Source organism: Pongo pygmaeus, chromosome 2, assembly GCF_028885625.2.
Source record: "Pongo pygmaeus isolate AG05252 chromosome 2, NHGRI_mPonPyg2-v2.0_pri, whole genome shotgun sequence".
In the NCBI taxonomy this organism is placed as follows: domain Eukaryota; kingdom Metazoa; phylum Chordata; class Mammalia; order Primates; family Hominidae; genus Pongo; species Pongo pygmaeus.
Genome location: NC_085930.1, coordinates 1,335,115 through 1,348,399, shown reverse-complemented (window position 1 = coordinate 1,348,399; position 13,285 = coordinate 1,335,115). Strand labels below are relative to the sequence as shown.

The following is a 13,285-nucleotide window of genomic DNA, read 5'->3' as shown; positions in this document are numbered from 1 at the left end:
TCCCTAGGGAATGCTGTTGGCCAAAGAAAGCTACCTCAGCCAAGGCCATGGCCCCTTTACACGAGCATCCTGAATCCAGTGATTGATGTAGGAGAACAGGGGCCCAGTCTTTTTTTCCTCAGTTTGAGCCAACTCTGAGGAGTTATCCAGAACATCCCATAAAATAGATGAAGGCCTTTGGGTGAAGGCACTGAACTGTAACCTGCTGCTGCCCAATCCTGCTTTCTTCTCTTCCTCAGAGGTATTGATGCTGAGAGTGTGTAATCAAAGATCATGATTTAATGAAACTCATAAGATTTACTGCTTCACCAACGACATTCTTAAGAAAAACTAGCTTTTTTTTTTTTAATCTTTCTGTGAGTGCCTGTGTCAGAGAAGAATATGAAAATACTAGTATAGCTTGGTTTGGTGCTACTGACTTGATTCCTGATAAGACTCCTGCAATTTTACCCATCAGAGTTTTGTACCATTTGTGCAAATATCAACCTAGTGAAAAAGGGCAAAAACATGTACTTAGTGCTGTTATGAAAATAATTTTGACTTCATGGACCCCTGAGAATGTCTTGGCCAATGGATTAGAAGTAAATACCCTACATTTATAGTTCTATAAAAGAACATAAAGAAAGTAGTTTAGATTCTTTTAACACAACCAAAATCTTAATTTTAAAATGATACCATTTACCATTATTAGAACCGTTATTACCATGATGATTGAAATGAAAGCAGTTAATCTAAATCTTCAAATGTTGGTGACAAAAATATTTTAAGGTTAATTTTTAAAATAACTTGCATAATAGCCAAAAAGTAGAAGTAAGTCAAATATCCATCAACTGATGAATACACAAAAGGAGTAGAAATTATCCAGCAATAAAATGAATAAATTACTGATACATGCTATGATGTGGATGAACCTTGAAAACATACTAGGTGAAAGAAGACAGTCACAAAAGACCACATATTGTATGATTCCATTCAAGAGATATCCAGAATAGGCAAATATATAGAGCTAGGAAGTAGATTACTGGTTGCCCAGGGTGGTGGGAGGAGTTAGGAGAAGTGAGGAGTTATTGTTAGTAAAGATGGGCCTTTTCAGAGGGGATGACGAAAATGTTCTAGAATTGATTTTGGTGATAGTTGTACAACTCAGTGAATAAGGTAAAAACTGAATTGTACACTTTAAAAGATACATTGTATGGTACACAAATTATATTTCAATAAAAGTATTAAAAAACAAATTGGTGCTTTGTGACGCACTCAGCATAGATAGAACATTAAATTTCAGCCTGGTCTGAAGTAACTATTTCTCATCATATATGTAGGAGCATATGTTGAGAAGTGATTTTTCAGGAAAGTGAGAAGGGAATTTTCTGATTCATTAAAATTGCCAAAAAAACACATATAATAACAATAATAACAAGGACTATTATTAAATTAAGTGAGTAGCTGTGCTGTCTGCTTTATATGTGATTCTCCCTGCAATTCTGAGTTAGATGACTCTATTCTCATCATGTAGATAAGGAAACAGACACTCGAGTTTTCAGCTGCCCCATTAACATTCACTACTACTTTGAAATTCTGCTTGACAAGAATTATGATAGGAGGCAACTCCATTTTTGAATAGGTAAAAAAGCCAACTTTTAAACTTCAGTGTACTTCATTTTAGGTCGAAAGAACTTATACTTTCAATTCCACTCAAAGGTTTCAAGATTCCTAATAGAAGAGTGGTAGGTAGTATACATGATAGAAGAGGCAGATTTCATCTAATAGTTTACTGTCTAAGAAGATGGATTCGAAACATAAAGAGCTAATAACACCAAAGATTTTCTTTGCCAGGTCATCCTTTATACATTAATTATACAGAAGTGCCGGCTTAAATGGATATTCTTGCTGTAAGTGTGTTTTTTTAAGAGAGGGTTCTTTCCCTTACTCTGCACTTGAATTGGAAGATATTATCAGAGAGCTATCAGAGAGATAAGTTGATAGAGCAAGACAAAGTTTATTTCATTTGTAGTATAAGCTTATTCATTTACCTGAACAATGAATCATCATTGTATAAGAGACTGTGTCACCATGACAGCTAGGGTCAGATCATCTCTGTCCTGAAGCTGCACTATGGTTTGAAATCAGATATGTATTCATAAAAACTGCTTTAACTTTTAAAGTTTTTAAATTTCTCTTATTTGTGCTTCTAATATATAACATAAAGCAATATAGCCCTACAATCTACTGCTAGATTTTCATTTTTAACATCATTCATAAATAAATGTTGCCTGATGTATAAAAAAAGAATTTTTCATGTTGCTCTGTAACTCCATTAAAGACAACAATCTCCAAATAACTAGGCAGAATAATATGCATTATTTTTCACACTTAAAATATTTTTATTTTTATTTCCTCTAATTTCAAGGGTCTATTTGTATACTATTTATATCTGGTCTTGTTGGTGCATACATTTTGCTCACATAACAATTGGATTTTTTTAACTCTTTAAAATGAAAACATTATTTTAAAATCAAGGTGGAGGGAATAAGATGGGATTGATTACTTAGATGGGATTGATACTAATACCATGCCTGACTCATTCTCCACATCATTTAATTTAATCCTTCCAATCAGGAGCTAAAATAGTCTTGTTTTTCTGTCTATTGCTAACAACTTTTCTATCTTCCCTATATAATGAAAAAAATGGAAAAATCTATTTCTTTTCTGTTTGCTTGTGCTTTTTTTCATTCTTCTGCTGCTTTCCTATACTTGTTTCTTGTTTATACCATCACTTTTTTTTTCCTGAGTCACCTGGTCTGACTACTATTTTTCACAGTATCTCCGGTTATCACACGGGTTTTACCCAGCCCTAGGTTTTGCTGCCCTTCTACCCAGCTGTACAGCTGGTTCAAAGCTCACAGCTATGGAAAGTGGATTCTATTTGTTTGGTAGCCTTTTTTTTGGCAGCCTTTGCTCTTACTTTATTTCACTTTAGTTCTCTCCTATTACCTAAGATTTTGAAATAATTTTGTTCTGAGAGTCAATTTGGTTGATTTCCTTCTGTCCTTTGTTTAGTTGTCCTTCACTACTTCCAGTTAGATTTTCCCTTTTCTTTAAATGTCAAACAAATTATTACTTTTCCTTATGAATATAGTAAATGATCACCAGAGTTGATGCTTATCTTCATTTGATCCAATAAAATAAATGTAAGGATCTTATTTAATACACACACACACTGCATTAAAATAAATCAATTTACACAATTGTGATTCTCTTGCAGAAGCATGATGGCCACTTCACAGTCATCCAGTTGGTCGGAATGCTCCGAGGCATTGCGTCAGGCATGAAGTATCTTTCTGATATGGGTTATGTTCATCGAGACCTAGCGGCTCGGAATATACTGGTCAATAGCAACTTAGTATGCAAAGTTTCTGATTTTGGTCTCTCCAGAGTGCTGGAAGATGATCCAGAAGCTGCTTATACGACAACTGTAAGTTTATATGCCCTTTCCTGATATAGTTTGTTTACTTTTATTGTTTTTAATGTTATTAGAGTAATTCTGTTTCTGCCTTCCTAATTTTCTGCTTGTATTTATTCCTTTGCTAATTTGATATCATTATTTAATTGAGAAGTATTTGCTTTGAGTGTCTAGTTTATAACAACAACAACAAAAAAGAAAACACAAATCTTTCGTGCCTGACTGTTTTCTTTCTTTCATTGTCCTGGGACTTTAATATCATGCTTAACGTCCATGTCATGACTGGATGTTATAACATGGGCTGAAGTATCTTTGTTGATTTAATAATTTTCTTTAAATAGAGTTCTGTGTATCTAAATGGTACAATTAATTACTACCTCAGTAACAGTGAGGAACCAGTGATTCTGAAATGACTTTATTTCCAAATGGTTTTGAATGATCTGATCATACTTATAATGAACAAGATGGGTTTCTTTGGAGATATATAAATACACTCTAAACCTTTTCCTAAATGATACTTGGAGAAAATGTGAGCAGAAATGCAAATTTAAAACTTTAGAACCAAACTGTCATCCACAAATTATATCAGTTCAATTTGTCCTATGAATATTTACACTATTCATAGTGTAAATATTTCTGACTGTCCTAAACCAATTCATTTCATTGATCTCTTTGGTTATTGTTTTGAGGAATTTGGTCTCAAAGTCTCTGTTGTGCTATCTTCAAGCTACTAATTCATAAAGTTATATTCTGTTATTTTTTAAGCAAACATTCACCATTAACTCATTTGGCAGTCAGTTTCAATGAAAAATAAGTCATTAAAGCTACTCAAAAGATTTTTATTATATTCTCATTTTCTCACTTTACACATTTTTGTGTGTTTGTTTATTAATATTATTAATTATACTCTAAGTTTTAGGGTACATGTGCACAATGTGCAGGTTAGTTACATATGTATACATGTGCCATGCTGGTGTGCTGCACCCATTAACTCACCATTTAGCATTAGGTATATCTCCTAATGCTATCCCTCCCCCCTCCCCCCACCCCACAACAGTCCCCAGAGTGTGATGTTCCCCTTCCTGTGTCCATGTGTTCTCATTGTTCAATTCCCATCTATGAGTGAGAACATGTGGTGTTTGGTTTTTTGTCCCTGCGATAGTTTACTGAGAATGATGATTTCCAATTTCATCCATCTCCCTACAGAGGACATGAACTCTTCATTTTTTGTGGCTGCATAGTATTCCATGGTGTATATGTGCCACATCTTCTTAATCCAGTCGATCATTGTTGGACATTTGGGTTGTTTCCAAGTCTTTGCTATTGTGAATAATGCCACAATAAACATACGCGTGCCTGTGTCTTTATAGCAGCATGATTTATAGTCCTTTGGGTATATACCCAGTAATGGGATGGCTGGGTCAAATGGTATTTCTAGTTCTAGGTCCCTGAGGAATCGCCACACTGACTTCCACAATGGTTGAACTAGTTTACAGTCCCACCAACAGTGTAAAAGTGTTCCTATTTCTCCACATCCTCTCCAGCACCTGTTGTTTCCTGACTTTTTAATGATCGCCATTCTAACTGGTGTGAGATGGTATCTCATTGTGGTTTTGATTTGCATCTCTCTGATGGCCAATGATGATGAGCATTTTTTCATGTGTCTTTTGGCTGCATAAATGTCTTCTTTTGAGAAGTGTCTGTTCATATCCTTCGCCCACTTTTTGATGGGGTTGTTTGTTTTTTTCTTATAAATTTGTTTGAGTTCATTGTAGATTCTGGATATTAGCCCTTTGTCAGATGAGTAGGTTGCAAAAATTTTCTCCCATTTTGTAGGTTGCCGGTTCACTCTGATGGTAGTTTCTTTTGCCGTGCAGAAGCTCTTTAGTTTAATTAGATCCCATTTGTCAATTTTGGCTTTTGTTGCCATTGCTTTTGATGCGACTTCATTATTGAGTTCTTTTTTATTTCATGCTCTATGAGTTTTTTTGAAACTTTGCTGTATTCAGTTACTCCAGAATAAAATGCAAGTTTAATATTGTGAATGGAATATTTTATGCCTTGCTATATTTGCTTTGTAGAAATGTTATCTATTAATTTACCAATGATATTTTTCACAGTTTCTTCAACAAAGAAATATAGTTCTAAGGAAAATAAATTAACCTCTCATTGTCTGATAAAGTAGCAGTGTAGCAGTATCTATTGATCTTTTAATTTGACCAAAAAGCTTCATAAAAATAAAAGTCTATCAGTTCTGAAAACAATTTGTGCAGTTTAGAAAAAGCAGTATTTTCAACTCCATTTTTAAATTGGAAAATATCGTAATTATTTTCATTTTTCTCAAGGCCTTTATTTTCTTTTATCTTTACAAATTTATAACTGAAAACAACTTTTGAAGTTATAGAACAATGAATATAAAATTTTTCCGTTAAGCACATTATTTCTAATGCTGAAGAATAATGTTGAAAAGTGTTATACAAATATTCAAAATGTAATATTTATAAAAATTGCAACAAATACAATCTACTAAAAAATAAAATATGATGGAAAATTACTAGACTCTTTGTGGCAGTAAGCCTATATAAATAGACTTGAAACTTAATAAAATAATATTTTAACTGCTTTTTAAAGATAGTAAGCTTATAACTAAATGTAAGATACTGATGAAATTGGCAGATAGCTGAAATTTTTATGCATATGCAAGTTTCGTTACAACAAATTTAACAACCAGACTCTAAGCATTTTCTGTCTTATGTGATTCTAAAGACTCTTAGTCCTAGAACAGTGCTGTTTAAAATTTAGATTGGACCCCAGACTTAAATAGCAAATTAGGTAACCAGAATATTAACACTCTAAAAACTGCCTTTGAAAAGCTGTAGATTATGTCTTGATTAAGAAATAAGTCTCTGAATTTAGAAGGTATCAATTAAATGGCAAGTAATAAAATCAGGTGTTTTTTTTTAAGTCTCAGAACTACTTACTGTTCAGAGGACTGACTTTATAACGAACATGGATATTCAGCACTTAAAATAGTAAAGCTCTTGCCTTTAAAGACTTTATACTTAGATAGGTTAGAAGGCTCATGCTGCCTTGCAATTCAATACATTAAGTGTTGTCATGGGGGTCTTAAAAAGAAGTATAGAAGTACCAAAAAGCAGAGGTTGAAGAAGGCTTCACAAAAGGTCAAAATTTGAACCAAATCTTAGGAGAATTTATTAGGCTGACAGGTGGAGGGAAGGTAGTCCAGATGGAGGAAGAAGAAGGTAAAAAGACATGGAAATGCAAAAAAGTGAATGGGCCTATCGATGAAAATTTGGGGCCAGGGGCAATGGAGGGGCCAATTTTCCTGGAATAATGGTAAAGGTACCTGAGTGGCACTCCAAGAAATTTGAAGGTTTTTGTATAGCACTAGGAGACAGACACTGATTTATTTAAACAGGAAATAACAAAAATAGATGCATGTCTTAGAAGATATCATTGGGGCCGGGTGCGGTGGCTTGCGCCTGTTATCCCAGCACTTTGGGAAGCTGAGGCGGGCAGATCACCTGAGGTCAGAAGCTAGAGACCAGCCTGAGCAATATGGAGAAACCCCATCTCTACTGAAAATACAAAAAAAAAAAAAAAAAATTAGCCAGGCATGGTGGCACATGCCTGTAATCCCAGCTACTGGTGAGGCTGAGGCAGGAGAATCGCTTGAACCCAGGAGGCAGAGGTTGCAGTGAACCGAGATCATGCCATTGAACTCCAGCCTGGTCAACAAGAGTGAAACTCCATTTCCAAATAAATAAATAAATAAATAAAAGAGATTATTGAAACAGTGTGAAGAAAGGAAGGAGAGTTTGAAGGACAGGAGGACTAGTAGCAGACAGACCAGTTAGGCATTATTGCAATAAACCAGAATGGTCATATGGCTTTAATTAGGGCAATGACAGTTGGAATAAAGAGGAGGGGAGAGAAATAACATAAATTAACATATGTTGTTCATTATATGTTCATTATGATTCAATAACTAATTGGATAGTGATTGTAAGGAAGAAGGAGGATTTAAAGATGGCACTAATATTTCTAGATTGAACAACTGGTTAAATGGAGATGCTGTTAATCAAGACAGAGAATCCCTATTAGAGATGACCTGGCTAGTGGTATTAGATTACAAAGCAAAATTATAACAGAAGATATTCTATTGTAACAAAATTATAATAGACAGATATTCGTCTCAAAGGCAGGATAATGCCAAATGATCATTGGCATTCTGTCGAAACTTTGTTTATAAATTTTAGAGCTTTCTATGAATGTACTTAGCCCCCAAATACTTTTCACATTTCCTCTTAAAAAGAATGAAACAGTTAGAAACCTGCCTACTGAAGAGACAAGTCAATTCAAGCAAACCCTGTATAATAAAATACAGAGGAAGAATAGTCATTTATATGAAAAGGATTCTTTGTTTTATAAGAACATATGCATGAAAATAACTTTAAAGAGAAAACTCCCTTGATATGTATATATTTTATGTATAATTCAGTTTTTTTAAGTTGTATCTGTATATAACTTTCTTTGAACATATATTTTACCTTAGATGATTTTGACTTTTTCTCTTGCTGTGTAACTATAATTGCTATTTGCGCATTATTTGTAAATGTTTTTTATAATCTGTGTCAGGAAGGATTTGGAGGAAAGAGAGGCTGTGAGGGCTTAAAAACAAGAAGACACGATAGATAAAGTTTGGGTTTTGTGGGGCAGTTGTTGGGGAGAGGTTTGTAATCTTCAAGAAAAAAAATATCCTTAGAACAGTATGCTACATGGAAGCTATCCTTTTCTAATCAGGGGCAGAATAGGCATTTTCCATTAAAATGACTTTGCCAATTTAGAGACCCACAAATCACAGCAAAGAGCAATCAGAACTGATTAAAGAAGATGGTCTGGAAAGATTGTGTGAGCAGTGCGAGTCCAGCTCTGGTTATGGTACTGGACTGGTCCTCATGTGGAAGAGAAACAGAAGGGCCATGGGAGCCAGAGTGGCCGGACCAGAAAGCAATGTGACAAGAGAGTTTACCCTCCAACAGTGAGTCTTTCAGAGCCCCGTTTAAAAATCATATACATGTAATATATAAGACGGTATTGTCCACATTTCAAAATACACTAAAGTAAATGAAGAATGAGATTTACACCTAAATATAAGTAGAAATTCTAATATTTTCTTCTTCAACTTGAGTGTTTTGCATGCCGTGCTCTAGGTCTGACATATTCATTCACTGTGTGCTTTACACAGTTTATTATAGAGCTACCATATTTCAGGCACTATTCTTTGGAGGGCCAATTGTGAAACAGCTTCGCTAATTATCAGTCCCAAAAAAGGACTCCCATTCCATGAGGAAAACAGCAAAAGATCAATCATCACTATGCCAACCACCAGAAACACGAGTCCATGTGTACTTATGCCCACTGCATCCTGGGCTACTGTGTAGGTCCACCATGCACTGGTTACCTATTTGCCGAAATCCAGTGAAAGAAAACATATTCACAAGTTATGTGAAATGGGTTTACTTCTTATAGATAATTAGCAAGGGACAGAAGTCTTGGATCCATTGTGTGTGGTTCCTCCAAGGCTGAAGAAAGCTGAACAGGAAAGATGTAGTCTTGATGTGAATGCTCTTACTTTCACAGCTGAGGGACCCTGAAAGGCAGTCCACTCTGGCTTATGTACTTCAGGGGCCACATGACATACTGGGCAAAGCTGTAAAGGACATCTGGCTTCCAGGGAAGAGAGGAACAAAACTCAGTCTGTCCCATGCAGTTCCTTCCCAACTCAAGCTATTCAATTTCCTAGGAGGGACAGGTTTCAGGCAGTTCCTCCCTATCTGAGGATATTGCATTCCCAGCACATTCTACTGTTATTCTTCAGAACTACAAGCAAGAAAGCAAAGAGAGCTGGGTTGGTCCAAGGCCACTCAAAGAACTCTACTGCACCACTAACCAAAAATAAAGGGATTATTGAAAACAGATACATGGCTACACAGGAATAAGACCAAGGGTAAACAAATAAGGCATATAATAAAACTCATATATTGTATGGACACCAAGAGTCGACAGCACAGCACGAAAGGCAACAAGAGTTGTAGCAGAAGATTTTTCTGGTATAGTATGTAAGCCCTGAACTAAAATACATCAACCTTTTTCAAAGGAACTTGAAGATCTGATAATGGCATGAAAACCAGGAAATGTGTATTGTGGGCCAAGATAGAAGGAAATAAATGCACAAAAATAGGATGTAGATGAGAACTGAGGCCTTGTTTTTACATGCCAATTCTATGACGAGATTACAAAGCACTTATGAGAGATTAGTGAATGATTAGGGTCCGCACCTAACAATACATGTATAATTAGTGTTATATGGCTAAATTAATCTGCATAAAAGTTACTGACAGTTCACATTGTTTCCATCTGATTACGTGGTCTCCTGTCCGGTTATAATTTAGGTGCTAAGAAATCACTGCCTTTTCTGAGTTTGACACACATTCACATGGACAACTGTTTTATAACCAGTTCCAGAGGAGGGAGTCTCTCATTTGAATATTGCTAGGCAACCCAGTCTTAAACTTACATTGAAAATGCTAAGCCTCTTTGCTCTCAATTATGGGAATGAGATCCTATTTACCTAAAAAGAACATTAAAAGATATATTATGGTGCACACTCATCCATTTTAAGAGATAAGTTTCATTTAAAATATAATGGCAGTAAATGTTCAGATTTTTTTTAAAATTCTCATGAGTAAACTTCTTTTATTAGATTTTGAAGATCAAAGCAAAATAGAAGAATCATTTATTGCAATACTCGTTAAAAATTTTATGAGTCCTTGATTTTAACCTCCAATTGCATCGATTTTGTGTTATCCATAGCAAATTTTGGTTTTGTTTCTTTGACAGCAGCAATTCAGTAGAAATACTTTCTTTGTTGAAATACAGAGCTTCATTATTGACAATATATAATCTGCATAATTACAGTTCTGTTAACATCTTAATTCTGTTTACTTTGCATTCATAGGACCTCTTCCAAACTCTAACACTTAACCTCTGCTTTTCTCCATAAATTCTGAGAAAAGTCAAATTTTCTATCCATCTAAGAAGACATAGCCTACACCCAACATGGAGATAATTATAAAAAATAATGAAGCAGCATGAGGGGAAGGTATTTAATGTGTATTTTAAAGTTGGGAGAGATTCTCCTTCACCTAATTTGGGTGTTTGTGAATTGGCTTGACTTTTTGAAGTTAATTTTTAAGCCTTGAACATGTCCAACTTTAAGAACTTTAAGAATAAATATTTTAACACAAGTGAGATCTGCCTTTAAGTACTTTCATTAACATGAGTAAATGAGATTTGTCTGGAGATCATGCTCAACCTTTTAGTAAAACATACTCAGAACTTTCACTCACTTTGTCTCTTAAATTAAAGGGTTGGTGTAAAAAGTTTGCAGCCAGAAAAAAAAATTAAAGGTTTCAATTACAATTATATAATAACCAATGCACTGAATAAAAGGACTCACACTGAAAAATATTACTGATTTCTTGGATTCTAAAGAATAAAACTTTATCCATTGAAATTCTACCACGGGATTCTCTGTCATCAAGTCACTGGTGGTGGGGCTGACACTGTGCTAAGATACTATATGTGGTAAAATGCATTTTACTCTAACTCTACCCTAGTTCAACTGGACCTAAGCTGAAAAATTACTTATACTCAATTTTTCTTGAAGGCTTGACCAAGCTAAAAATGGAGGGGGTTTGACTGCTTTAGGCACAAAACAGGCACTTAGGTAGAAAATCATGAAACCAACTGTGTTAGTCTGTTTTCTCGCTGCTAATAAAGACATATCTGAGACTGGGTGATTTATAAAGGATAGAGGTTTAATTGACTCACAGTTCCATATGGCTGGGGAGGCCTCACAATCATGGCAGAAATGGAGGAGCAAAGTCACGTCTTACATGGTGACAGGCAAGAGAGAGCATTTGCAGGGGAACTCCCATTTATAAAACCATCACACCTCGTGATGGTCACTACCACGACAACAGTATAGGGGAAACCACCCCATGATTCAATTATCTCCACCTGGCCCCGCCCTTGACATGTGGGGATTATTACAACTCAAGGTGAGATTTGGGTGGGGACACAGCCAAACCATATAATCTACTAACATAGAAAAAGCTACATATAGCAGCATAAATAGAATATAAGAACAAGCTCCTTCAGAGAATTCACTGGGAAATTCAAATAAAAGAAATGGCACTTTTTTAGGCAAACCTCAATTCAGCCACATAAGAATAAAGAAAAGTGAGAAAAATAGCAGCATTATCTGAACGCTATGATGTGAAGATTTAAATAACTTATTGTTCAGTAAAAAAGGTGATAAGTAAATAAACCTTGGAAAAGTGAAAAACAATAAAAATCCAAGCTGGATAAACCAAATTCATCTATTAAGAAAGGAGCTATGCCACTTGGGAAAAAACAACAAAATGACTATTCACACACACACAAAGAAATAGTTCTATGATAGATACTACGCTAGCAGTCAATCAAAACCAGTCAAATGTATTGACCATTATAATTCGCTGATGAGGAAGAAATCGATGCGCCAATACTAGGTTTCCTAAATTCACAGGAAAACAGTACTCTTGCTCCAGCAAATGTTTGATAGATTAATTCATGAAGAGAAAATTTGACAGTTTTTATATGCTTTTTTCAATACAAACTTTTTGTAAAGGATACTCTGATCATCTAATACAAAAGATATATTCTTAAAAATTAGTAGTCTCCACATCTTGAGCCCATTTGTCAGAAAGCAAATCCACAACAATGGAGATGGAGGAGCAACACACGTAACAAATGGGAGAGACTATGTGCTAAATGCGTGGTAAGAGTCTTCTCCAATAACTGTTTGAGGTGTGAACACCATAAACATCAGCTTGGATCATAGGCATAGAGACCCAAAATCTTAATATCTTAATGGTGCTTGTCTGGGATGATAGTTTCAGAAGGGCACAAATCTCTTATGAAATATACTGCTTAGGTGCAATGGCAGATGTTAAGCATATGATGGAAAATGGGGATTAATACAATACCAAAGGAAATTACTGCATAAAGAATTATTTCCTGAAAAGTCCTCATCTATGAAGCTTAAGAAACAACAGTTTGTGGTCATTACAGAGTGATTTTTAGTAAAACAAATGAAAAAGATTTTAAGATTATCATACACAAAGGAAAAAATGACTGATAAAATGGTAGCTTCATCAAAAATTTTGAAAATAGAGGGATCCATCTGGCTCAGTCATATGTACTATTAAGAAGGCAAGCCAAGCTTTGAGAAAACCTCTGTATTTTATTTGTACAAATCACATACAAAAAAGAACCTAAAAAACAAAAACAAGAAGTCCTTGTTACATGTAGTAAGCCTTTTGTCTCTTCAATATGTGTTTTAAAGAAGAGGATCTACTCGGGAGGCTGAGGCAGGAGAATTGCTTGGGAGGCAGAGGTTGCAGTGAGCTGAGATCGCGCCACTGCATTCCAGCCTGGGCAACAGTTCAAGACTCCATCTCAAAAAAAAAAAAAAAAAAAAGGAGATGACTCTAAGACATAGACCTGGGAAGTCATCATTATTTAACACAAGAGAACACTGAGAAACTCCAACTTTCTTTTCAGCACTCAAGATTTGGTGTGTCACTTGCAAGTGGTTATTTTGTTTCAATTTTGTCCTAAGATAACATTTCCTATAGATTTGTGGTGAGCAAGAAATTTTATCTTTTACATTTTTGAAAGCTTCTCAACACCTAC

The 13,285-nt window shown here is 35.0% G+C and overlaps 1 protein-coding gene across 2 annotated transcripts in view; it reads left to right on the top strand.

Moving 5' to 3' along the window:
• EPHA6 (EPH receptor A6) overlaps window positions 1-13,285 on the top strand; it is a 959,072-nt gene that overhangs the window by 837,553 nt on the left and 108,234 nt on the right. For both annotated transcript variants that reach the window (XM_054481297.2, XM_063661446.1), the window contains one exon: window positions 3,263-3,472. In XM_054481297.2, the coding sequence (XP_054337272.1) occupies window positions 3,263-3,472 (210 nt within the window). The remainder of the gene's footprint in view (window positions 1-3,262; window positions 3,473-13,285) is intronic.